Source organism: Erithacus rubecula, assembly GCF_903797595.1.
Source record: "Erithacus rubecula genome assembly, chromosome: 11".
NCBI classification, from domain to species: domain Eukaryota; kingdom Metazoa; phylum Chordata; class Aves; order Passeriformes; family Muscicapidae; genus Erithacus; species Erithacus rubecula.
The window spans coordinates 10682649-10705734 of NC_136663.1; the positions used below are offsets into that span (position 1 = coordinate 10682649).

Genomic DNA, 23086 nt, shown 5'->3' on the forward strand with positions numbered 1-23086 from the left:
ATCTGTGGCTCAAGGCAACGTTTCTTTCTTTGTACAGAAATGGCCACTGGAAGCATTTCAATGCTATCGAGTTTCATATCATCTTTCCTTTTTTAAAAGAAGTTGCAATGAAAAAAGCAACAACAAAACCTTAATTACACCATCCAGATTTGTTCATGCTTAAAGTGGGCCACTGTGGGATGGATAATGTAACCTTTGTCCTCATCTCCACCCTGCTGTGTCACTGTCCTTGCCTGAAGTGTTGCTCTGATTGTTAAAACCTTTTGTCATCTTAAAACACCCTTCAATGCAGACTGAACCAAAAATTCCATTGAATATGGTAAAGCATTATCTGATCTCTGGGTACAGGCAACTAGAAACTCTTCCAGATATTTTGTGAGGATACCTGGGTGTGGAGTAATGTCTTGAGCTTCTCTAGTGGAGCATGTGCATCTGTGAGAAAAGGAAAGCCTTGTGGGATCATGGCTTGGGAAAATGCAGCTGCTTTCTCATTTCCTTTGTGGTGATGGAAATGTTTTATCTTTTCTGACTCTGAACCATTTCACAAACAGAATCCTCATAAACTCCCCTTATGTACTTTTGATGCATTCTGGGGGTTTTGGGGTGATTTTTGATTTATCTTTTAGGCTGTGTCTGTGCTCTGCTAAAGAGAAATCTTTGTCTTCCCCAGAGGTTTTTCCAGTGGAGTGTGGCAGGAGGAGTTTGTACTTCCCTTTGCAGCTGCAGAAGCACCTTGTAGTTTTCTACTTTGAGATGTGTTTCAAGTGGGAGATACTTCCCTCTGTGGATGCTGTTCAGATTCTTAGCTTATCACATTGAGGGAAAACTAAATGGCAGACCTCTCTAGTGTAAATTTTTGGTGCCACTGCCTTAAATCCTGCTTGAAGCAGGTAGAAACCCCAGGTCTGGCAGATGTGTGAAAAGGGGACCCTCCTGCAGTCTGAGGGGACAGGTCACTGTGTGTCTTTGGTTCACAGAGAAGCTGATGTGAACCTGCCACCAAAAGGCTGATGCTGTGGGTCTCTTCCTGTCCCAGTATGCATGTGCCTTGTGTTTTGTTGTCCTACTGCCTCTCATAACAAGTTAAAAATATACTCTGGTGTATTTCTACAGTGTAGGTAGAGCATTCCTTTGAAAGTTGAAGTGGGAAAGTGATAGGCATTGGCAAAAATCTGCTGCTTTTAAACTGGTGCCAAAGGGACTTTGTCTGTTTCCCATTGCACTTGTCTCAAGGTCATTTTCAGCATTTTTTGAAGAATCTGTACTTATCCCTGCCCATAATGCTGTGGTTGATCCCTTATCTGGGTTCTAGGTGCAAATCCAGCGTCTGCACTTTAAGCATTCAGTGAAGCTTAAAAGAAACAACTGAAAGTGATGCCTGAGCTGGTAGAAATGCCATGCAGTGAGAGCCATGGAGCTCAGTCTGCTCAGCTTTGGAGAGGTGCCAGTGTGCACATACCCTTTGTGCCATGAAAATACTATTCTCAGACTCTTCAACCTGGCACAGGCAGTCACAGTAAACACAAATGCTTGCCCTTGGTTTTAACTGAATGCAGTCAGTGTGGACATTGGTATAAATATATAATATATATTCTGTTTCAATGGAATACAGAGGTTCATACATAAGGTCTGATCCAGTGGTAGCATGGGCTGTTCTGTTCTTGAAGTGGAGGCTGAGGGGAGAGTGGAGAAGGCATTTATACCAACAAGGACAAAGAAATAGACACGATGGCAGGAGGTGGAAAAATGCAATTCCAGACCTTGGCTGGTAGAAAGTGTGTCAGAAGTCCGTATGTCTCTATGTTCCCCTGACTGACATAGCTTTTTGATGCTTTTTTGGTGTGTTTTTGGTTTTTCTGATGCTAATTCTCTTTACTTTCTTTCCCTGTTCAGTATGCCGAGACTTTGCTATTCTGGAAGATCATACCTTGGCCCATAATTTACAGGAACAAGAGAGTAAGTAGCAATGGTCTTCAGAACTGAAGCAAGCTTGTCCCAGCATATATCTGGCTTTATTTGATTTTGCTAAGAAAAATGCTTCCTGCTTTTATTTAATTTTTTCCTTTTAATGGAATACAGTTTATTATTGCTGTCTTCACTGTCCTGTAACACTACACTTCTCTCTGCTCCAGCTCACATTGTACCCCAGAGATAGTTGCATTTCATATTTCAATTTTGTGCTCTCCTTTAGAGTTGAGTTTGTTTATGCTGTTCATGATAAAATTGCATGTAGGAGTGCACTTGGGGTTTTGTTGCTGTGCAAGGTTTTTAGAAATGACTAGCAATTTGGAAGCTTCAAGTTTTATAGTCTGACCTGAAGTAGAACCAGGAGAGGTCTGTTTGTTTACTTATTTCAGCATTGCCAGTGTTCTGCCTTTTGAAAAGAACCTTCCTTTTCAGACATTTTGAGGTAGGGCAGCTGTATCCTAGAGGGGTTTATAAAGGAGGAAAAAATGTACAACCAGGAACTTCAAAGTGACTGGTGCACTTATTCTTTTTTTTTTTAAAGTTTTTTTTAACATGCTTATCTGCTACTTTGGGTATGTTTACATTGCAGTTTCAGGTGTGGTGGCCTCTCTAATCAGTTTCTCACCAATTTAGGTGTCTGTCAGTACCTGGTGCTAATGCCATTCCTGCTGCTCCAGGGTGCAGCTGCTCATGCCCTTGCTGCTGGAACCCGAGACCACTGAATTAAAGACCACTCTGGGCTGCAGCTCATGTAGCTGTTTTTTCTGGCAGGCAAAAATCCATGTATGGTAAAGGACTCACTGGAGCACTAAGTTGCTCTGTTACTAAATATAAAGGTAGGGAGATTTTTGGAACTGATTCTGCTGAGAGTGAGAGGAGTTTTCTTCTGTAGAGGTTCTTGAGAACAAATAGAGAAGTAACAATAATAAGTGGTTTAGGTTCAGCTTATGCTCACTGGCCTCTGGTGGGCCCTCCCAGACCCACTTCATTCATCTAGGGTGATTTTTCTGTGGTCAGAAAATGAAATTCAAAGCCTAAAAAACATTTGCTGTAAACCTGGATGTGTTAATATATGAAGAACTTGTTTTGGTAACAGACACATATACAGCCCCCTCAGTGCTGAAAAGAGGCAATCTCAAGCTGCTAGCATAATTTCAGTTCAGGACTTTCCCACCTCTAGAGAGATTGCTTGGTGTTTCCCTGCCAAGATCTGTCTTCCTTTCTGGGCTGGAATCTCCCTCCCACTTGGTTTATCTTGTTCATGCAGTGAAGTTCTGCAGCCTGATTTGAGGGTTCTTGTCTGTATTTATTTCCAGTTGAGCATCACTTGGCCACAAATGTTCAGCGTAATCGTCTGGTGCAACATGACTTGCAGATGGCCAAGCAACTGCAAGAAGAGGAGGATAAGAAAGCCCGTGCTCAAATCCAGAAACACCAAAAAGACTTGTGAGTTTGTGCTGGAGATGTTGCAATGGGAATGCTAGTCCCATTTGGTCAGAGCACTAATATCAGCTGCTTTGAGTAGTCAGTGTGTGGGTTCATCAGCCTTTTGCTTTTGTTTCTTTTTTACTTGGCTGTCCATTGCTGTAAAAGTATTGATACCAAGCTCTGGCACAGAGGAATGAGAACAGAGTGGAAGAGGGTGGTCCTGGAGCCCATCCTGCTTTAGATACTGTTGCCTGTGGATCAGAAGGAGCCCTTCCCATTGTACTGCTTGTCAAAATGGGAGAACTTGGTCATGTGTTAACCTTGTCCCTGGATGAAGTTTGGGAGTGAAGGAAGCATGCCACAGAAACACCCAGTGCTACCAAGGGAATCTGCCTGGTGTGGGAATTGCAGCTATTGGTGTGTTTGCCCTGTGCCTGATGAATGCTGTTGAGGAGCTGAGTGTGATGCTGTATGGTGTCCTGCTGTGCTGACAGCTGGAAGGCCCTGTGTGTGTTTGCAGCTATTCAGTGTGAAATGACCTGGGAAGGGGAATTGCTGCTCCAGGGTGGCTCAGTGGGGATGGGTGTTGGGGGACAGGCCTTTTCTTGCAGTCACTGACTTCTGCAGCAGCTGTGGGAGGGTGTTTAATGAGTGATCCAGTTTGCCATGCAGGTTTGCTCAGTCCCCACACACCACATCTTAACCCTGTGGTTTGGCTCTCTGTGTGCCACGGCTCTCAGCTATGAAACTGGTGTGAAAGTGAAATATAGCAGCACAGGGCAAAACAAACAGTGCTTTCCAATCCAGAGTGGACTTGCAGAGCATTGGATGTAACAGGGCTCAGCCAGATCCCACTGAGGTGAGAGGTGGCTGGATGGGAGTCCCTGCAAATACAAGGTCTGCAAGGCAGGATGAATCTCCCAGCAGCTGTACTGGCTCCTGGCTTTTCTTGGGTTCTGGAATGCCACCCACTAGGTGCAGCTGGTAGTGTCTCTCACAGGGTGGCTCATCTGATGGGAGCAGTGACAGAGCAGAAGAGCTCTGTGTTGCAGATGTGGGAGATACAGGACTGGCTTCAAAGCAGCGGCTCATGAAAGTGTTGAAGATGGGGTGTGACAGATCAGGAACTGTTTCCAATGTTCCCAGCGCACTGGGACAGACCTTATGTGCATATGTATCTCTCAAGTCTGTGCTTTTTTTAATAGCTTTGTCTTTATTACCAATTAGAGATGTGAGTGAGTAAATGACAACAAAAAATTGATTTTGTATGGCAGACGTGATTCCTCTTTTTTACTTGCTAGGAGCTGCAAACAATTTTCTTTTTGTAGGACTCTGTAAAATGGGATTTACAAACTTTGTGAGCCAAAGCACAGACAGAGCTGCTGATGTAAAATATGTCAGCAGCAGTTCTGCTTCTGAGAGCAGGAACTCTTCTGCAAGAATAGTAGAAGTTGGAGGCATCCTTTGTTAATTGGATCTTTTTCTTCCTTAATTCTTTGTATGTTCCCACTGTTTCTCCCTTGTCCAAGAGTAGCATGTTTTGGCAACAAAATAATCCCTGTTGTTGCTGCTTTCTGTGTCATCTGGGACAGTGTGATGCTACAAGGTGATGGGAGGAGTAAGAGGGCAGAACTAACGGGTCTTTAGAAACGGGAAACAAAAAAGCTCTTCAAATTTATTTGCTTTCTTCTCTCTTTCAAATTCTAATTTCTCTCAGAAAAGAAGATAAATGAGAGATAAGTTTATCTTTGTGAAGATGAGAGAATGGAAACATTTCTTTTTAAGAATTAAGGGAAGCATCAAACCTGATTTTTGTGCTTCTTTAAAAGCATCCCTTGCATCTAGCTGAGCAGCCTGCACACTGCTAAGCATAGTAGCAAGATGACTAAAATAAAATAGTGTGAAAGTATGTTCTTTCCTTGTTTTGCTCCCAGTGCTGTGATAGCTCTGTTGCACTGATGTGAACAGTTCCTTTGAACAGTTCCCTTAAACTGCCTTTTTTCCTCCCTCATTTGGCAACAACTAGTAGCTGCAGTCGCAGTGAATGGGAGGGAGCTTTCTGATCACACAAACTTTGTTTTTTTCTCTTTTTTTTATAAACTCATGTAGAGTTTTTCCCAATATTCTTAACACTCCTGGCTGCCCAGGAGTGAAGGACTTGTGAGTGGAGTATTCAGAAATGGGAATGTTTATGCTGCTTTGTCTGATTTCTGGGGTCTGATGGACACTTGAGCTCACACTAAGGAAACAGGAGGACAAGAAAAACTGTCAAAGCTCTTGAACCTGTTTTCTTATGCTCACACAAGTTAATATCTTGTTTATGTTGTCTAACTGATCAAGTCTCAGTATTTAATTACTGCTGAGCAATAAACCCCCTAAACTAATCCTCTGTGTCTGTTCAGTTCTTAGGAATTGATGTGGTGTATTCCAAGATGTGTCATCAGAAAGAAGGAAATGCTTTTGTGTTTGCAGTAATTCTGGTGTTCTTTGCTGCTAACAGAGAGGCAATGACCTTGTTGCTTTGGCTGTGAAAGATGATTAGTTGTTTTTCTGTCCTGTTTGTCTGCAATAGGATGTATTTTAAGCATTTAGCAAGTCAGTTTGTGCTGATGAACTTGGCACCTTAGCTTGGCTCACAGGTGCCAGGGGAACTGGAGACGTGCAATGCCTTGATGTGTCTGACCTTTCTAACTTATTTTCTACCTGGTTTCACGTCCTCAGAGCCTGGGGTTGTAAAGGATCCACTACCAGGCTCACTGGGAGCCTGCTCCCTAGGATTTGCTAATTCAGCTATTGTCTTCCTGGGAGCTGTTGTTCTCTGTTGGTGCTGTGTTTGCCAAGGTCCCTTTTTAAAAAGCAGGTTCAAGAACTAGATTTGCTGCTGTGTGAACTCTTGTGGCTTTGAATAGATCTCTCCCCAGAGTCAAACAAAGCACACACAGGCACGTGCAAAGATTGCTACCTTGTATTACCTGGATGAAAGAAACTTGTGTCCTAAGGTGTTTGACCTATTGATAACTCCAGCCCGATTGCAAGTCTGCTTCCAAAGAGCTGTTGGCAGAAATAACTTCTTTTCCTTCCTGCTGTGTGTGCCTTTTTTGCCTATGACAAATCAGTTGTTTCTTAGTGACATCTGTCCTCGAATCCCTCTTGTTGCATTGTCCTTCCTCTCCACCCTTGCCACATATCCCCCCCTCCTCTTCTCTCCTTCACTTTCTGTAAAAGAACTGGCTGCTCCAGCCATGCCACATTTCTTGGTTTTGCAACAAAAAGTGCTTGTCTGCACTAAAATGTTTTAACTTCCTCTTCTCATGTCCTAGATTCTCTCCCAGTCCTTTTCCTCCAGATTCACTAGGTCATTTATGCTTAGATTTTGCTCAAATCTAGAAGTAGTTGCTCCAGCCCACATAGCACAGTTTTGACATTGCTCAGTCTGCTACAGTTGCTTGTCTTCCACTCTTCTCATCACTTATCTGATCATTGTCAGTGTATTCTTCAAATGACTGTGTTCTAATAAGGCAGGCTCTGCTTGTTGCTGCTCCCAGCTGTTCTCCTTTGCCTTGCATTTCAGTAGTTGCAATTGCAGGGATTGACTTTTCTGACCTGTTTAGAGCTGCTCTTTAGCTCAAGCTCAACAGTGCTGAAAGAGAGAGCTTTTAGTCTTTCTTTTCAAATCCCCCAGCCCGTTTCTGAATTGCTCTGAGGAATCCTTGGGCTTTGTTCCAGCCTGTTTGCTGGACATCAGAGCGTGCTGCTGAGCATGGCAGGGTTCTTGCAGATGCTTTCCAGCCTTCCTGGTCTGTCTGCACAGCCAAACCCCTCATTTCCCAATTGCTCTGATCCCTCTGATCTCCTCACTTCTTGTGTTCCTGCATCCTTATTGGCACTATGGCAGTGGCTCCTTCCCCCTTGTTTTGACACATTGCTCCCTTGCCTCTTGGTACTGGTCCTGCTTTTGTGTCTTGTCCCACCTCGGTGGCATTTCTCGTTCCTGGTTACAGGAAAGCCCTTCCCAGAAATGCCTGCATTAACCATACCCTTGAACCTCTCCTTTGATATCACATGTACAAAAACTCAGCAGAATTAGGTTGTTTGCAGACTCCTGAGCACTACCTTGACCTGCCCTATTTTGTGGTACCTATCTTCTTTCTTAGCAATCTGCCCATGAGTCTCTTTTGCTTTGTACTCTGTGGATGTTTTGGGAAACATTCTCTAAATTTGGCCACCAGTAAGTACAGGCAGTCCTGGTCCCTGGTGAGGATTCATAGCTCTGCACTAACACTGAGTAATAATTCTTTTGTGTAAATCAGGTGGGCATTTTTTTAGCTCTTTTATCCCTTTCCCCAGGCTGACTGATGCCTGTGAGTTCAGCTGCCTATAATCCCTGTCTCCTTGCCTTCTAGGGAGCGACAGGACTGTGAGATTGCTCAGGAAATCCAAGTGAGGCTGGCGTTTGAAGCGGAGGAGCGCCGCAGGCAAGAGGAGAAAGACGAGGTAACCTTTAAAGCTGCAGGGATGGCAGGGTTATTTGTAGCAGCTGTTTCAGGGCAGACATTTCTTGGCCAGTAGCCACAGGAATTGGCTTGCATGGTGGCAGTCCTTGTCCTGACAGATCTCTGTATGCACAGAGATTTTGGGGAGTCCTGTTACAGGAATAAGATACAGTCATAGTCCTTACAGTCAAGGGTCATAAGAGTTGTTGATGCCAGTGGCCTTGTTAATGAAGAGGGCAAGTAATAGGTAAGTCTTGCTGAGGTGTTTATTGCCCTACTGTGGGAATTGTAATTGTTTATGCACTCTGAGACCTCTTGCTTTCTCAAATGCAGGAAGACAGGTACTGTCTTTGATGAAAAGATTTCAGCAGAACTCTTAGCCCAACAATCTCTTTCTGACTTCTTCACTCTTCAATTTAGTCTTTCACAGCCTGAACACCCTGCTGCAGTTTCTTACTAGTAGATTCCTTTTGTGACTTCAGAATGTTTCTTTGCTGCTTTTGCTTGAGAGTGGGTGGTGTGGTTTGTTCATAGTGTACAATGGATTTTGGTTGTTGGTCACCTCATTCTCTGTGTAGGAAGACTGTATTTCCTGGAAGAGCCAAAAATAAGAATCTGCCCTTACCTGACAGATGCATTGGAGTTTTTTTGCAAGACTTCATTTTCTTCTTCTACCATTAATTCCAAGCAAAAGGCTGCCCAGACAGATGCAAAGGGCTTGGCTTCCAAGAGGAGCTTGTGATAACAGGGTGGGAGGAACACTTTGGCTGCAGGATTTGTGCTTAGAAGGTAGTAAGGTAGTAAGTAATCTGTCATATTTTTATCAGGAAGGTGAAGGAGATGCAGAACTAATGCTGACTTGTGGAATTGCACCTTTCCTTCCTGCTTTGTGTAGAGAACTGCAGGGATGTCTGCAGCCTGACAGCAGGTCCTTGCAACCTGTCAAATCTGCCTGCTGACCATCTTCTGCAGTTGGGAGCAGGATTCAGCTGACTGTGGCTTAAAGCAAGGAGAAGTCATAAATATTCTATCTCTTCCTGCTGGTACGTGGGAAGTTCCCAAGTGTGGCTGAAATGTAGCTGAGGACTGAGGAAGATCCTTTCTGGAGTGCAGGGTTTTTAAATGAAGCACTAAGCCTGCCTGCCCTGCCTGCTTATGAATCCTGTTTGGAAGAAGTAGTTTGTGTGGATTTGCAAGTCCTGAGCTGTCTCAGTCCTGGAGATAATGTGCTTTAGCTCTTATATTTATAGACTTACTGTACTTGCTAGAAAGGTTAATCCTTTCAGGGGAAAGAGTTTGTGGAGGTTTGTATTGGTTTGTTGTTGTTTTTCTTTTTTTTTTTGGAAGGAGCCTGTGGCATCCCCATATTTTCCACAAAGCTGGTTTCAGAGCAAATCTTACCTGAATCCTGAAATAATAGTTTGTACTTGAGCAGCCATCCAATGTCCTCTGGTGCTGGCTTGGCTCTGGAGGGTGTTGACTCTTAGTTTGCATTTCAGCCATGCCTTTCCTGCCTGCAGTGTCCATTTTACATGCATGGCTCTGTAAAGGTCCTGAAGATTAGGAAGGCTTAACTGAATAGCATCCAAAGGGGCAGCATGCCCTGCTGGTATCTCCCAGCTTTTCTCCCTAGCTCCAGGCTGGCTTCACTGACTCACAAGCTCCTGGGCCTCAGAGGAGCAAGCCCCAGGGAGCTGTTTGCAGTTCCTAGGCCTTGTTGATCCATTAGTCATCTCGAAGGAAAACCAATTAGGAAAATGGAGTGCTCTTCTCTTTGGCATATCTACCAAAACTGTGACAGAAGACAAACAGCTGCAGTCCCCACTGTGCTCCTGCCTTGTGCCTAGTTTGCTCTTCCTAATGTCCTTTCGATTTTCTTTTCCTTCAAGTCTCTCTCTGTCAAACTGATGCATTTCCCTGCCTGGCATCCTGTAGTCCCTGCAAATTACAGCCAGTGTGAAGTGAGTTCATGGTTTGCTCTGGGAGCTCCTTCCAGTCAGAAGTGCCTTTAGCTGGATACTCTTTACCTCTGTGTTTTTTCTTTCCTTGGCAGAGTGCAGGGGGGAGATCCAGCCCACTCCCATTAGTGGCTGTGCACTTCTGTGACTTCCAAACCCTTGCTGAAAGCCTGAGGTTGCACATGCTGTCCCTTCTGCCCTGCTTTGGCCATTAGGGCTTAGCAGGCTTGTGTGAAGGAGGAGCAGGAACCTGTGAGTTTGCCACAATGTTGGAATCTCAGCAGTGGGCCTGGGTGAGGTTGAATACAGGTTGCTGACATGGTCCCTTGTGTCACCCATCAATTTGAAAGCCTCATCCAACCCAGGGTTTGAATTTGAGTAACTGTTGTTTCTGTGTCTGAAAAATTTAACTTCTTTTTTGGTAAGGATTTTAATAATTGAATAAAGAATTTTAATAAAAGAATCTGGAGATACTTTTTAATGGTGATTTAATGTCTGTTATCTTCCATCTCTGCAGGATATTGCCCGTCTCCTGCAACAGAAAGAACTGCAGGAAGAAAAAAAGCGCAAGAAGCACTACCCAGAGTCCCAGGGACACACAGGCTATGAAGAGAGCTATTATGCAGAAAATGCAGGTATGTGTCTGCAAGATGAAAGGTCAGGATCATGGCAGTGTGGGTGAACCTGGTGGTCTGACAACTGTTTAGGAAACTCCCTTTATCCTACAGTCCTGTGTATAGCACCGTAGCATTGCATCAGTTTCTGAGTCAGAATCAGATTATTTTATAATCAGAAAGTATTTAGTTAAAAAAAAAAAAAAAAGGGAGAGAAGACAATTTAATAGTTTTTATTGTCCTTGAAGGACACAGGGGTGGGGAGTGTGGTGTGTGTACGTGCAAGTACAGCCACACATGCATGTTTGGAAAGTGCTTATGGAAAAAGACAGTGGCTGATAAACCAGTTACTGCTGTGTGACACTAAGGGTGTGGGGAAGAAATGCTGGATAAATTCCATACTTGCATTTGAAGAGAAATGGTTCCATGTGCTCATTTGTGATGCTGGCTCTGCTGCATGAAGGAATAAATGCTGGTTCATGGAGATGTGTTTCATAAATAGCTCCTGGCAGGTATGTACCCAAGCTGTAAAATTAGCACAACTGCCTTGAATGACTTACTGAAGAACAAGGTCATCTCCACAGAATGTCTCTGCTGTGATTATCATCTGGGACTGTACAATCTGGAAATTATTTGATCCACAGCACTCTATTGCTTCCTTTTGGTCAGCTTCTGTGATTGAATACAGACTTTCTTTAAACTGGGAGGAGAGAATCAGGGTGTGTTTAATTATGGAGCAATCTGGGGATGGCTTTGCTGTGCACTGGTGGTGGTTCCTGTGTTCTTTCTTCAAAAATGTGATGGGAAAGATGGGTTGCTTTTGATTACCAGATTGTGAAGATGAAGATCAAACCTCATTTCTCATTTTAACATCAATGCCATTGGCAGTTTTAGTCTTTTATTTGAACTTACATGAAGTATTTTAGTTTCAATTTGGAAGAAGTTCAAAGATAGCGAAGAAAGTACAAAGCACAAAGTTCAAAAGTGTAAAACAGTACCAAGTGGAAGCTTCATATCACAAGTCCTGCTACATGTACAAAGCTGGGAAAAATTGATCTTGGAGTCTTACAGCCAACCCATACTTCAGGTTTTCAGAATTAAGTGGGAGAAGTCTGAAAAAATACAACATAGGTAACAGTGTACGTGCAGAGATGGTAGGACAGGATGGATTTTTGTAACAAATCAGCTGACAAAGCTTGTGACTTCCTGAAGAAAGACTGTGGTGTGGATTTGGAGAGCAGGACATCTTGTGGCTCTAAGTTTTCTTCCTGCAGTAATCTGTAATTTTGAAGGTGAGGTAGGAGGTGTTTGCCTGGCCACTTACAGCACTGCTGCTCTTGATCTGCACTCTTTAAAAGCTGTAAAGGACTGGAGTGGTTTTTATGCCTGGATCATCTAGCTTGCTGTTCTGGGAAATCTTAATTACTTGAGCACCATTTGATTAGGCTTCAGCAGCCTTGGTTTGTATTGTCCTCATTAGTTGTAAATTGAAACAAACAAAAATCTCTTGTTTTGTTTCTTTTGTTTTGGTGGGGGTAGAGTGTATTTTTGAGACTGTTTTTCTAGTTGTTTGAGACTGAGGTAAAATTTATGCACATCCAGGAGGAATGTGGATTAAGCCTATTGCTCCAAAGCAATCTGAGCTCTTGAAAAGTGGAAAAATAAACATGAGAATAGGCAGGGTTCCTCCCAGAAGTGTCTGTGCCATGAAAAATATTTTTCTATTCACTCAGTGCCTTGCTGCTTCACAGAGTATTGCCAGGGTTTGTGGAGTGTTTACATGGCCCCTCTGGAAGGTGCCACAGGAACAAGCTGATTAATTAATCACCCTGAGATACCCAAAAGCAAATCTGCTTGGTTGTCTGGCATGGTTGTGTTACCTGCAGCAATCCTTCCCCAGCACAGCCAGGCTTTGCTCTTTTGTGTTCTCCTGCTCTCTGTCTGCTGTTGTATTTATTGAGCTTTCCTCAGTGACAAAATTGAATTAATTTTTAGACCCTTGTGACTATTGCTCAAAAATTGACTCCTGCTTTCAGGTTCTGGTCTCTGTTGTTCAGTAAGTCACTTGGATTGTTTGGGCATTTGTTTTCTGTAAATTATATGATGATCTAAAACTGAACAGAAAAAAATTCAACAAGTTAAAGAGCAAGCACAGCAGTTCTTGTTACAGTTCTTAGACTTTTAAAAATACACCTGTTCTGGATAAAAGTCGTACAGACTTGTTTTGAAGGTGGATTTTCTGTAGGCTCTATTTTTGCTGGCTCTGAGAAAGCTTTTTCTGAATAGAATGACTTGAAGCCTGGCTTTTGTAAAGTCTTATTCTCCCCTAAAATTTCTATCCATAACTGTCTTTGCATTCAGAGCTGAAACTTCTTTTTAGACAATGAATTAGGGTAGGCCCTGAAACTTTTGAGTTTGCAGAAATATGTGACAGTCTGTGGTAGAGGATGTTTGGATGCTGCAGCTATCCTGTTCTTGCTTTTAAAGAAAAAAAATCCTATCCTACCTGTGTATTTCTTTTCTGCTTTATGGGGGGTCCTTCCTCCAATTAGGTGAGACTTTTTTCTAATGAAAAACTTTGTGCCTGAAGCCAGGGCAAGGCACCTGTGCTTATAAACCAGGGTCCAACCTGGCCACTCTGCTTGGCCCTTCCTGGCCTTATGCCCCTCATTGTCTCTCAATCTTTCCTGCCTCTTGTGCCCTTCTTTGCAAACCTTTCCCAGGTGATTTCAGGATCCTGCAGCAGTGATGTGTCATCAGGAGATGAGCTGCTCTCTTGGCTGTTTTTCAGCCCCAGCAGCATCATTAAAAGTCATTTGTCTCTATATTGACTTGTCCTTGTCTACGAGGTGTTCAGAGAGTTTTAGATTGGACCTCTGCCTTCTGCTCCAAACTTGTGGCTTCCTGTGCTGCCCTGGTAGCCAGGCTGACATTTTACTGTGTCCCCTCTTGTAACCTGCAAGCCTTGTTATTCTTTCTTTCCTCATGCTTTGCCTGCATTTCAGCACCTTGTATCAAGCTCCTTCATCTCCCTGCTGTGAGTCTGGCTTCAAGCCCCCATTAACCCTTGCACCACTAACCCCCTCCTTGTTTGTCCCCCCATTGCTCAGAGCAGCCCTGGGGTGACCCCAGAGAGCAGATTTCTGAAGCTCCCAGAGCACACAGTCATGGCAGGTGCAGGCACCAGCAGAGAGAGCACCGAGGACCCCCCTCACCTTTGCCTGGTGGTGCTCCCAGGCACGGGCACCCCACCTCAGAGCGCCGGCGAGGGTCTCCTCAGCTGAGAGAGGCCAGCAGGGGCCATCAGCAGGAGCAGAAGGCAGCCAGCCAGGGAAGGTCCAGGAGACATCCCAGCCTTGACCTGGAGAGAGAGACTGAGCACCGTGCCTACGATCACAGCAGCAGCTGGGAGCTGCAGGAGAGGAGGAGAGCTGGCAGGGAGAAGGAGAGGAGACCTCTCAGTGTGGAGCTGGAGTCAGAGCATGGACTGACAGAGGAAGCACGGCACAGCAGAAAGCCACCAAGGCAAGACAGAGAAAAGCACCTTCCCCTCCTTGAGATGGAGCTGGAGGTGGAGCAGAAGGCCTGGCATCGGGGTGGCAGACAGCACCCTGAGAAACACAGATCTCACCATCAGGGCCACTCGTCACACAGGATGGCACGTGATGAGAAGCTCTGTGATGCTGAATCTAGAGATGACCATAGGAGGGGTGAGGCAAGAGCCTACAAAAGGGCAGGACACAGGAGACACTCCCCCTCCCCTCATGATGTGAGCCAGGGAAAGGTTGGAGACTGCCAGCGAGATCCAGGTAACCAAGTGATGGGGAAGGTGTGTGCTTGTGGGGATGGACCTTTGCCCCATACTGGTTTCTGAGATATGTCTGACTTCCTTCAAGATGCTTCTCTCCAGAATCTACCTGCAATGGGCACATAGGGAATCTTGCCCAGGTTTTTTCTTGATTTAGCAGGATTCTTATCCATTAATGCTCTTTCTCTTTGTACTGTTGTTCCGTGGTATTGGAGAGGATGAGTAAGGAGGTATCGTTGGAAGTGGTGCCCTTGGTATCCTTTTGTTTAAGAAAAAAAAATTCTCCCCCCTCACCCTGAAAACCACCACACCATCCCCAAAGAAAGACCCCCAAAAAACTCCAGCCAACATCTAGCTTTTGTTTTTGTGTTACATTTTGTGTGGTATCCTTCTTGTACAGGAGAAAAATAACAAAACACTGAATGTTAAGTTATGGTTGTATTTTGTAGAGTTGAAAAGCAGGGCTCCCAAGTGAGGACAGTTTGCTTAAGCAGTAAAAAATCAAGAAATTTTCATCCACTTCTTATTGAAAACCCTGCTGGCAACTTAATTCACTTTGGGCAAAGTTCACTAGTGGCACTGGGCGTCCAGCTGGGTTCTGTTTGTAAGATTCTTGCCAAATTCTGTACAAGTGGAATTTTCTGGGAAATGTGTACCTGTGTAGTTCTTACTCAACAAGCACTTAGGGATTGGAGGCTTTAAAGATCCAGATCCATCTTTCTACTTTCAAAGCCACAGTGGAAGTAGGGATGGCCTAGTGAAAGCAGGAGTTTAGAGACTTGGATCTGTGTCTGTCAAAGTGTGGGGCAGCTTATGCTTTAAGCCATCTAACTGATCTTCACATGGATAAGGTGAGGAAGATAATGTGTGTCTGTCTCTGGAGATACTGGGACAATTCTTCTTCATGATATGAACACTTTCCTTAGGGAAATGGAAGGAGTTAATCAGGTTTAGCTTTAAAATAACTGAACTCTATACTCAAAACAAGGACTGAAGTTCATATAAACTTCAAAAATGCTTCCTTGTCTGTTTTCTCATTGAATTGTAAAATTCATGAGTCATCCCAAGAAAGAAATTGTCAGAAAACTCTTGTGAGCCTGTCCCAGGTAACCCTTGCAGCCCATGCTGTTCAGCAGTGTTTTCAGACTCTGTGCTCATACCAAATGTTGGGCTGCTCTCTGCTGCCCAGTTTTGCCACTGTATCTGTATCAATGCAAAGAGTGACAAATTAAAATTCCTTTGCCAGCATTGCTGTTCCCAAAGACTGCTTCAAGGGACATGGCCTGTTGTGCCATGGAGCTGCAGATGTTGTCTAAGACAGGGTGTGTCAGATACTGCTGTGTGCCCAGAGAACCCTCCCTAAGGTGTGTGCTGCACCTCAGCTAAAGGTGCTCTGACACCAGCAGTGTGGCAGGTACACTGGTGATCTCTGCATCTCTTGAGTGGGGGGTTGGCAGGTGTCTGAGGAGATGGTGGGGATCTCTTTCCCAAAGAATTTGGAGAATGGTTGAGTTGATTGCTTTCTCTCAACTCTGTAGGCACTAATTTGAGGGGGATGAAACAAGCCATGTACGATGGACTCCGAATGGAACAGGAGTTGTCTGATGCAGAGATTGCTCGGAAACTGCAGGAGGAAGAGCTCCTGGTAAGTAGAGAGGGTGCATTGGTCAACTCAAAGGAACTAAAGCAACCAGCACAGGCAACTTTAATTTGTAAATCTTTAATATATGAGAGTAATTGTAAGACTAAAGGTCTTGCTCGTGTGCATTCTGCTAATTACCTTTGTCTTCCATACACGCAAATATGGAGTGTCAGGCTTCCAACTGTTAATCCCTATTTTTTGAAATAAACACCCTAAAATTAAAGTACTGAACCAGAGTGATATTAAATGGATGTTTCCAGGCAGGGGAGGATGGCATGTAGTCAGTCAGTGTTAGCAGCTCACAAGTGAGACAGGCCACTGCCCATCTTTGAGATAGAAGGCAGCAGGAAATGCATTGTGGTGTGGCCTGGCAGATACATGAGGGCAAAATTCAGCTGCAAAGCTGAAGTGGCATATTGGAGTTGGGTTGTGAGGTACATATTGGGGTAGTTAAGTATATTTGGAGGGGACAATGATGTATTTGTATGGGCACCTACTTGCCCTGCCCAGTAGGTTAATGAGTATGATTAATTCAGAGATGTTAATTTTTTGTCTCTGTTTTTCCTTCCCCATTTCCCTCCTTCCCCGCACCAGGCTAATGAAGCAGATCAGAAGGCAGCTCAAGTAGCCCAAGATGAGGTAAGCAACAAGTCAAATACTTAGGAATTCTTTTAATTGTAGAAACTGCTAAACAGCCGTTGTTTCCTCTGACCCTCTAGTTGTTAATTTCTGTCCTTGTAGGGGAAGCTTGAGGCTCCAGTGGGATTTTCTCTCAGATGGGTTTTGTGTATATAGCCAAGCAGGGAGTTGCACTGCCTGTTGCAACCATGAAAAAGGCAGGAAGTTCATGGTTCTGTAAGACCATTTCTCCTGAATGAGCCCTGTGGGAGACTATCCAAGATGCTGTGAGATGAACCACCAACCTAGCCCCTGTAAGGAGAATGGATAGTAGGTACTAAGGTTCTGCAAATGCAGTCCCAGTAAATCAGGGATCTATTGGACATGCTGCATGTCACCAGTCTCAATTTTGCCTTATGCCTTGATTTCTGGTCACAGATGGATGAAATCCTGGATTTGCACCTTTCCTATTCAGCAGCTGTCCATGGGAAAGGGTTTGAATAACTCAAACCCACAAGAGCTGTAAAATTGTCTGACAAAGTCTGTGTTTCCCTTCTAGGAAATTGCTCGGCTCTTGATGGCTGAGGAGAAAAAGGCTTTAAGAAAAGGGAAAGAAAAAGAAAAGTCTTCCTTTGAAAAGAGGAGGCATGATCAAGATTGGAAGGTATGCCAGGCTTCAGGAGGCACCACAGATAAGGTGCTGTAACGTTATTCCCATTTCCAGAGGGAGGTGAGTGTGTATGGTGAGAGCAAAAGGTGGTGATGCAACTAAAGGGTCTTGCTGTCTGTTACTCAGCTGCTTCCCAAGCCTTTTGGAGCCACCTCCTTGGTTGGATGCTTTTGACTTCAGCCTCAAGCTAGGTATCCTTGAGCTCTGGCCGTGGAGGATGGCACTGGATGTCACAGTACCTTGTGACCTCCCTGAAGCACTGTCAGTCCCTGGTGCAGGACCTTCACTTGGCTGAAATCCTGACTGCAGCAATAAAAGCAGTAGTTGGTTCTGTTTGTGTAAGGGCAATGCAGCTGCTTCGGTTGTCACTGCCTCATAACTGGCTGTGTAATGAAAGTCCTGAGTCTGTTGTGCCTGGTTTTTGTAGGAGTAACACCAGAGAGGCTTGGCTGGCCAGCATGGAAGGGGATAGGAAACAGATGTTGTGGTCAGCACTGCTAAGGTGCTAAAGGGGATGTGATGTTAATCCTGGGGCCAGATGGTGGCAGCTCTGGTGTTTTAACCTTCTTACTGAGTTTCAGTGGTTCCAGGAGCACAGCTGCCTGCAGCTGGTCCTTTCTGCTCAGCCCAGCCTTGTGCACAGTCACTACACCCAGACTGTTCAGCCCCAGCTTTGGAACAGTCCCTTACTGCTGTCACGCTTTAGTGCAAAAATTGAGTTTGGCTCAGCAAGGCTGGGTTTTGTTTACTGAAAACGAGTCCTGATGCTGCCATTTGCATGTCTAGCTGTAGTTAATTTAGTGTGTAAACCAAGCACAAAAGGACTGTGTGGAATTGTGGCAGTCCCAGTGTACTGGCTGGTGTCTTGCAAGGCACACAGACGAGCCGATTTTCCCTTCTTCCCACCAGCCTGATGCAGGCGAGTCCACGTGCTCGAGGTCGAGAGAGGGGCCCGAAACTCAGCGACACAGAAGTGACAGGCCTTCAAGGTGAGCTTGAACTGGCTGGCAGGAATGGAGAGTGCAGATGAGAAGCTAGGGAGGAGGTGTGGCATGACCAGCCTGGCCCACCCACAAGGGACTCAGGGGAGAGCAGGGCCGTGGGGGGCACGTTTGGTGACATGCGTCACTCACTGTGCTCCTGGCATTTGTCCATCTTGGACCCCGTGCCTGGTGCTCATGGAGATTGATGAGCTAGTGCAGTGACATTTGTTAAATGGCAGAGAAACACTGAGAGGGTTAAACAGCTGCTGGGGGTGTGAAACCAAATGTCATCTCTGGGCAGGAAGGAGTAATCACCATGGCATTTGCACAGCTGCTCCCTTGGTGCTTGCTCCCAGTTAAGCCCTGTACACAGCTCCCACTGCAGCAAGAGCGTTGTGCTTGGGGTGTCTCATCCCAAACTGGGAACATGCTGTAGCCCAGTGCTGCTTCTGAATCCCTTGATGCTCTGGCTCAATGCTCTTCATGAGGTACTAAACCCTGGAAATGACCCCAGTGGCTTTGATTTCTGTTCCAGAAAGGAACCTAGAAATTCTTGTTGAACTTGCAGAGGAAATAACGAATGGAGTGTGAAGATGGAGATTGAGAGAACATATTAAAATACTCTAGGAGTAAAACTCTGCAAGCATTAACCACTTTAAAACACTGCCCTTTTGGGTGAAGTTTGCAGCAAACTTCATAATGGAAATTCTGTATTTCCTGACAATTTAAACCGTTCTTAAATGAAAGAGGTCCATGACAAGCAGTAAATACTCTGCTTTTCTCACTGCAGAAACAGTAAAGAGCTGTGCTTAGAGGAGCTGTTCTGCAGGCAGAAGGCCTGGGCCAGGCAGGGTTTGCATCAAACTGACAGTAACAGACCAGACAGCTGAGATGTTGCTCTTGCTACACTGTTGTGCCTTTTTTCCCCATGCTTGGCAGGTCGCAGCCTCTCCCCGATGACTTGGAGCACTCTCGGTATTACAGGAGCCAGCCCAGCCCCTTGCGCCAGACACCCAAACCTGAGCACTCTCCTAAAGGTAGGATCAACCCAGGGCTGCCAGCACTTGGGCTGCTGGCAGCTGTTTTCCTCACACAGGGAGCCTGCAGGGGACAGGGTGATTGAAAGTGATGCACACAGAGAAGGGGAATAGGAATTAATGCCCCAGCAGGCAGGTGATGCTGGGCAGCGTTTGGGTTGGAATTGCTGAGCATGTTGCAGGCTGAGAGACTAAAAAACTGAATTGGGTTGCCTGGAATTTGTCAAGATGCTGTCTGCATGTCCTCTGTGATCTCTCAATGATGAATGACTGTAAATCCAGGTAGCAAATGACAAAGAAATGACATGAAGACAACATTATGATGGATTTTAGGTGACTCACTACTCTCAAACAATCCAATACAAGACAGAACCTCACCTGTCTGGCAAGCAGATGGGATGAGCAGAGCAAAACTTGTCCTGAGAGCAGGCTGATTTTATTCCTGTAGCATCTCAGCACTGCTTTGTTGGTTTGTTTCCTAAAATCACTTGGCACAGAGCAGTGTGGGTAGAGTTGCCCCTGCAGTTGTTTTAAATCTGAATGCCCAGTGTCTGAGTTATCTGTAGAGCCTCTGGGGAAGGAAGGGGACAGTCTGAGCTTAACTCAATCTCAGATTTCTTCCAGCTCCACTAGTGATTAAATGTGGACGTTTCCCTTTCCAAAACTTAGCTTGGTAAACTTATGTTCTATCCTCATCAAGCTGGAAAGTGGATGGCACTTTATGGATCTGTTTGCTTTAATGAGACTGTGCAATGGGGCTGCAGCACCATTCACACCCTAGAAGAAATGCCCATGTCTGCCTGTCTTGTGGATCTATCCTTCCTTTTGCTTGAGTCATGTAATATTTGGTTCCCATTCTGGCCTTTGACTTTACTAGTACCTTAGAAGTCAGACAGACAAGAGGGTGGGACATGTAAAATATGATGGCAGGGAGTATTTTTTCACCAGGATCTGGCCTCACAGACTGTTTCCTTTCTGTTTTGTTTTCCAGGCTCCCGTAGGAAGCAGTAAACTGTGCTAGCCTTTGCTTTGGTACTGACTCTTCTGTAGCAAACATTACTGGAATTGCCAGGCAACTTTCTCAATTCCTGACCTGTTGGGAGGCCCACCCTCCACTCCCAGGATCATCTCTTTAAGTGTCATCATATTAAGGAAAATTGTTTGTTTCAATTTCTTACTCATCTGTGATGACTTGAGCAGTGCAGTGTAATCTAGCTGCCATTGAGGTGTGCAGATCAACCAGCTGGCTCAACAGCTCCCTCATACATTCTTTGCTTTTTATTTTTTAAGTTTGGCTGGAACTCTGAAAAATAGGAAAATTGAGATGCATGTACAACGGAGGAAAATTGAAGAAATTAGTTGAGTTATGGAAATTCAGCAGAACATCAGAAGTATAAATCCTTTCTGCATTAGGATAACTTAGCAAAGAGAGCTATAGGAGGAATTGTGGTTTTTCCTGTGTTGGATAGAACAGCTGAGCCAACCTGACAGACATATGAGCTTTTGCAGGAAGGAGAGAGCATTGTCAAACATAAACCAGCAAAAGCCAAACCTTGAGACTGATGAGGCAGAAACTGCCTATGGAACAGAACTATTTAACTGCTGTATTTCTTTATAGGGTTTCCAACAATCTGAATAGAGTGTGTGTATAGGCATTTAGCTCCAGGATATAGGATAGAACAGTTAAAAGGAAAGACAGTTTCAACTGAAATTTGACCTTGTGTGCATGACTTAGGATTTGTCAGGGAATTTCAGAAGCTGTGAGTTGTGGTTTGGGAAGACTCATACAAACAGATCTATCTGTATCTGAAGGGACCTCTGTGGTCACCTGCTTTGAGCTTCAGTATGGCAGAAGCCAAGGAATTTAATTGGAGCCAGGTAGGATCTCCTGTAACTCCTAGCTCAGTTGCTGATGCACTTGAGTAGAGTAACTTGTTTGTGAACTTGGATATGTCTTGTAAATATGGGACTGATGAAGAGAGGGCCATATGGGCATAGAACATCAAATTCAAAATCCAAAAGCCAGACACAGAGTGCTGAACAGTCCACACAATGTCTGTGCTGACTGCTTTTCCTCTCCACTGCTCCATCCAGCACTCCAGGCAAACTCCAGACAGGAATAAAAAAAAAATCATTGCTCTCTGGGGCACAGCAGGGTCTGCAGGTTTGCTGTCTGTATACATTTTCCCATGCAGTGATTCCTGGCTTGTTTTCCCTCCACTCTTTGAAAATAATTTTTCTCCTGCACAAAAAAGTAGCCTTTTTCCTTGGCCTCCTCTAATTTAAATTCTTCAGTATTTCTAATAATTTTTTGCCATTATTTTCAGGTGTATTTTTAAACTACAAATCTGAACATCTGGACACTGTCTTGGAGTTTGTTCAGCCAGGGCAGGCTGGTTATTCATGGACCAGCCCAGTTCATGGCAGTGAGCTTGGTTGCCTTGCCCCTGCAGCCCAACCCTAGTGCCAGCACTGAGTCTCTCTCCCCACTCTCCCTGTTGTCTCCAGCAGCTGCAGTTCTGCCTCTGCAGAGGAGGGGAGAACCTGTGCCTGGAGCATGGAAACATGGACTTGTTTCCTTACCACTGATCTGCCTGGGAAAGGGGCCTTGGCAGCTCTCTGGAGCTTTGTGGGGAGGGAGCACTTCTAGTAAATAGGAAGAGAGCATGGCTGTCTGCTGTTCCTCTAGCATAACTCAAGACAAGCTCTAAGGCTTTAACCTTGGCTGTTGTCCTTGGTCAGGATAGTTACTGGAAGACAGGACAACTCCTTTTTCATGTAAATTGCAGGGGCAAGTTTAATGCCACATCCCAAGCCCATGTCTTGTCTTTACCAACAACTCAAGAGACTTGCATCTCCTATCCCCACTGTTGGCAGCAGTTCAGTACCTGTGAAGAACCACATGACCCCAGTAGATCTCTGCTCCAGGGTTACCCTAACCAAAAACCTCACCATGTAGGGCTTTGTATATGGGCAGAATCCTGCTACCTGCCTACCCTTTCTTCCAGACTGTGGCTTACCTGCCTGCATGGGCCCCTAAGTGACTTGCAAGGTCTTGCTTGCTGCTGCTTCTCAGGAAATATCCCAGTCAGCAGTCAGAATTTACTGTCCTTGCCTTGTTCCCTCTTCTCATTCTGTTGCTGTCCATTCAGAAGTACTTATGTTGTTCAAAAGGATTCAGAAACAAAAACAACATAGATGCTAATTTTTGTCTCTCTCAGTTGATAACTTGGCCCAGTGTGGCAAACTCATCTACCAAGGTTTTATTTTGTAAGAATTTATTTTTGTATTTCATGTAACAGTCAAAATTTCTACTGCTGAAAATGCCTTTTTTTTTTTTTTTTTTCCTGTGGACTTTTCCCTTCCATTGCCATCAGAGTAATTATTGTTGTGAAATGGATGCCTGGTGGGTTTGTAAGAATTAATACTTCCTACAAGCACCCTAGTCCAGGCACTGCTGCTTGTATCACCTGGTACACTTGTGAAAACTGGATGGAGAAAAGTCCTGCCAAATCAGAAAGAAGTTGAGCTTTGTACTGGCTATGCTTGCAGAAAACTGGTGACTCTCTCCAAAAGGCAAGGGGAAATCACCAACTAGGAATTCAGCCCTCCATGGGCCTCTGTATCTGGTTGTGATGGACTTTTTTGCACTGCAGTTGGCTGGTGTAGCTTTTGTCTTAACCCACTCAGAGAAGTCATGAAGACCCTTGAGCCCTCTGACATTCAAAGAATCTGTTAATTCAGGAGAGGTGCTTGGGAATATCCAAGTTGTTGGTGTCAATGGTAGTGAGTAGAAATGTGAGGGGAACTCTAGTAGTTTGGAAGCTGGGTGGTGTCTGAACACCTCAGTGCCTCCTCTGTGGAGCT

General features: G+C 44.8%; 1 protein-coding gene across 3 annotated transcripts in view; it reads left to right on the forward strand.

Annotated features, from left to right (window-relative positions):
* CCDC50 (coiled-coil domain containing 50) overlaps positions 1-22786 on the forward strand; it is a 149231-nt gene extending 126445 nt beyond the window's left edge. For 2 of the 3 annotated variants that reach the window (XM_079315063.1, XM_079315062.1), the window contains 11 exons: positions 1894-1956; positions 3285-3414; positions 7800-7890; positions 10365-10482; positions 13572-14270; positions 15808-15914; positions 16506-16550; positions 17089-17193; positions 18109-18188; positions 19122-19219; positions 20211-21967. In XM_079315063.1, the coding sequence (XP_079171189.1) occupies positions 1894-1956; positions 3285-3414; positions 7800-7890; positions 10365-10482; positions 13572-14270; positions 15808-15914; positions 16506-16550; positions 17089-17193; positions 18109-18188; positions 19122-19219; positions 20211-20230 (1556 nt within the window). In that variant the 3' untranslated portion in view covers positions 20231-21967. Of the gene's footprint in view, positions 1-1893; positions 1957-3284; positions 3415-7799; positions 7891-10364; positions 10483-13571; positions 14271-15807; positions 15915-16505; positions 16551-17088; positions 17194-18108; positions 18189-19121; positions 19220-20210 lie in introns of all 3 variants that reach the window. The other variant, XM_079315064.1, reaches the window with a different exon arrangement.
* The last annotated feature ends 300 nt before the right edge of the window (positions 22787-23086 follow it).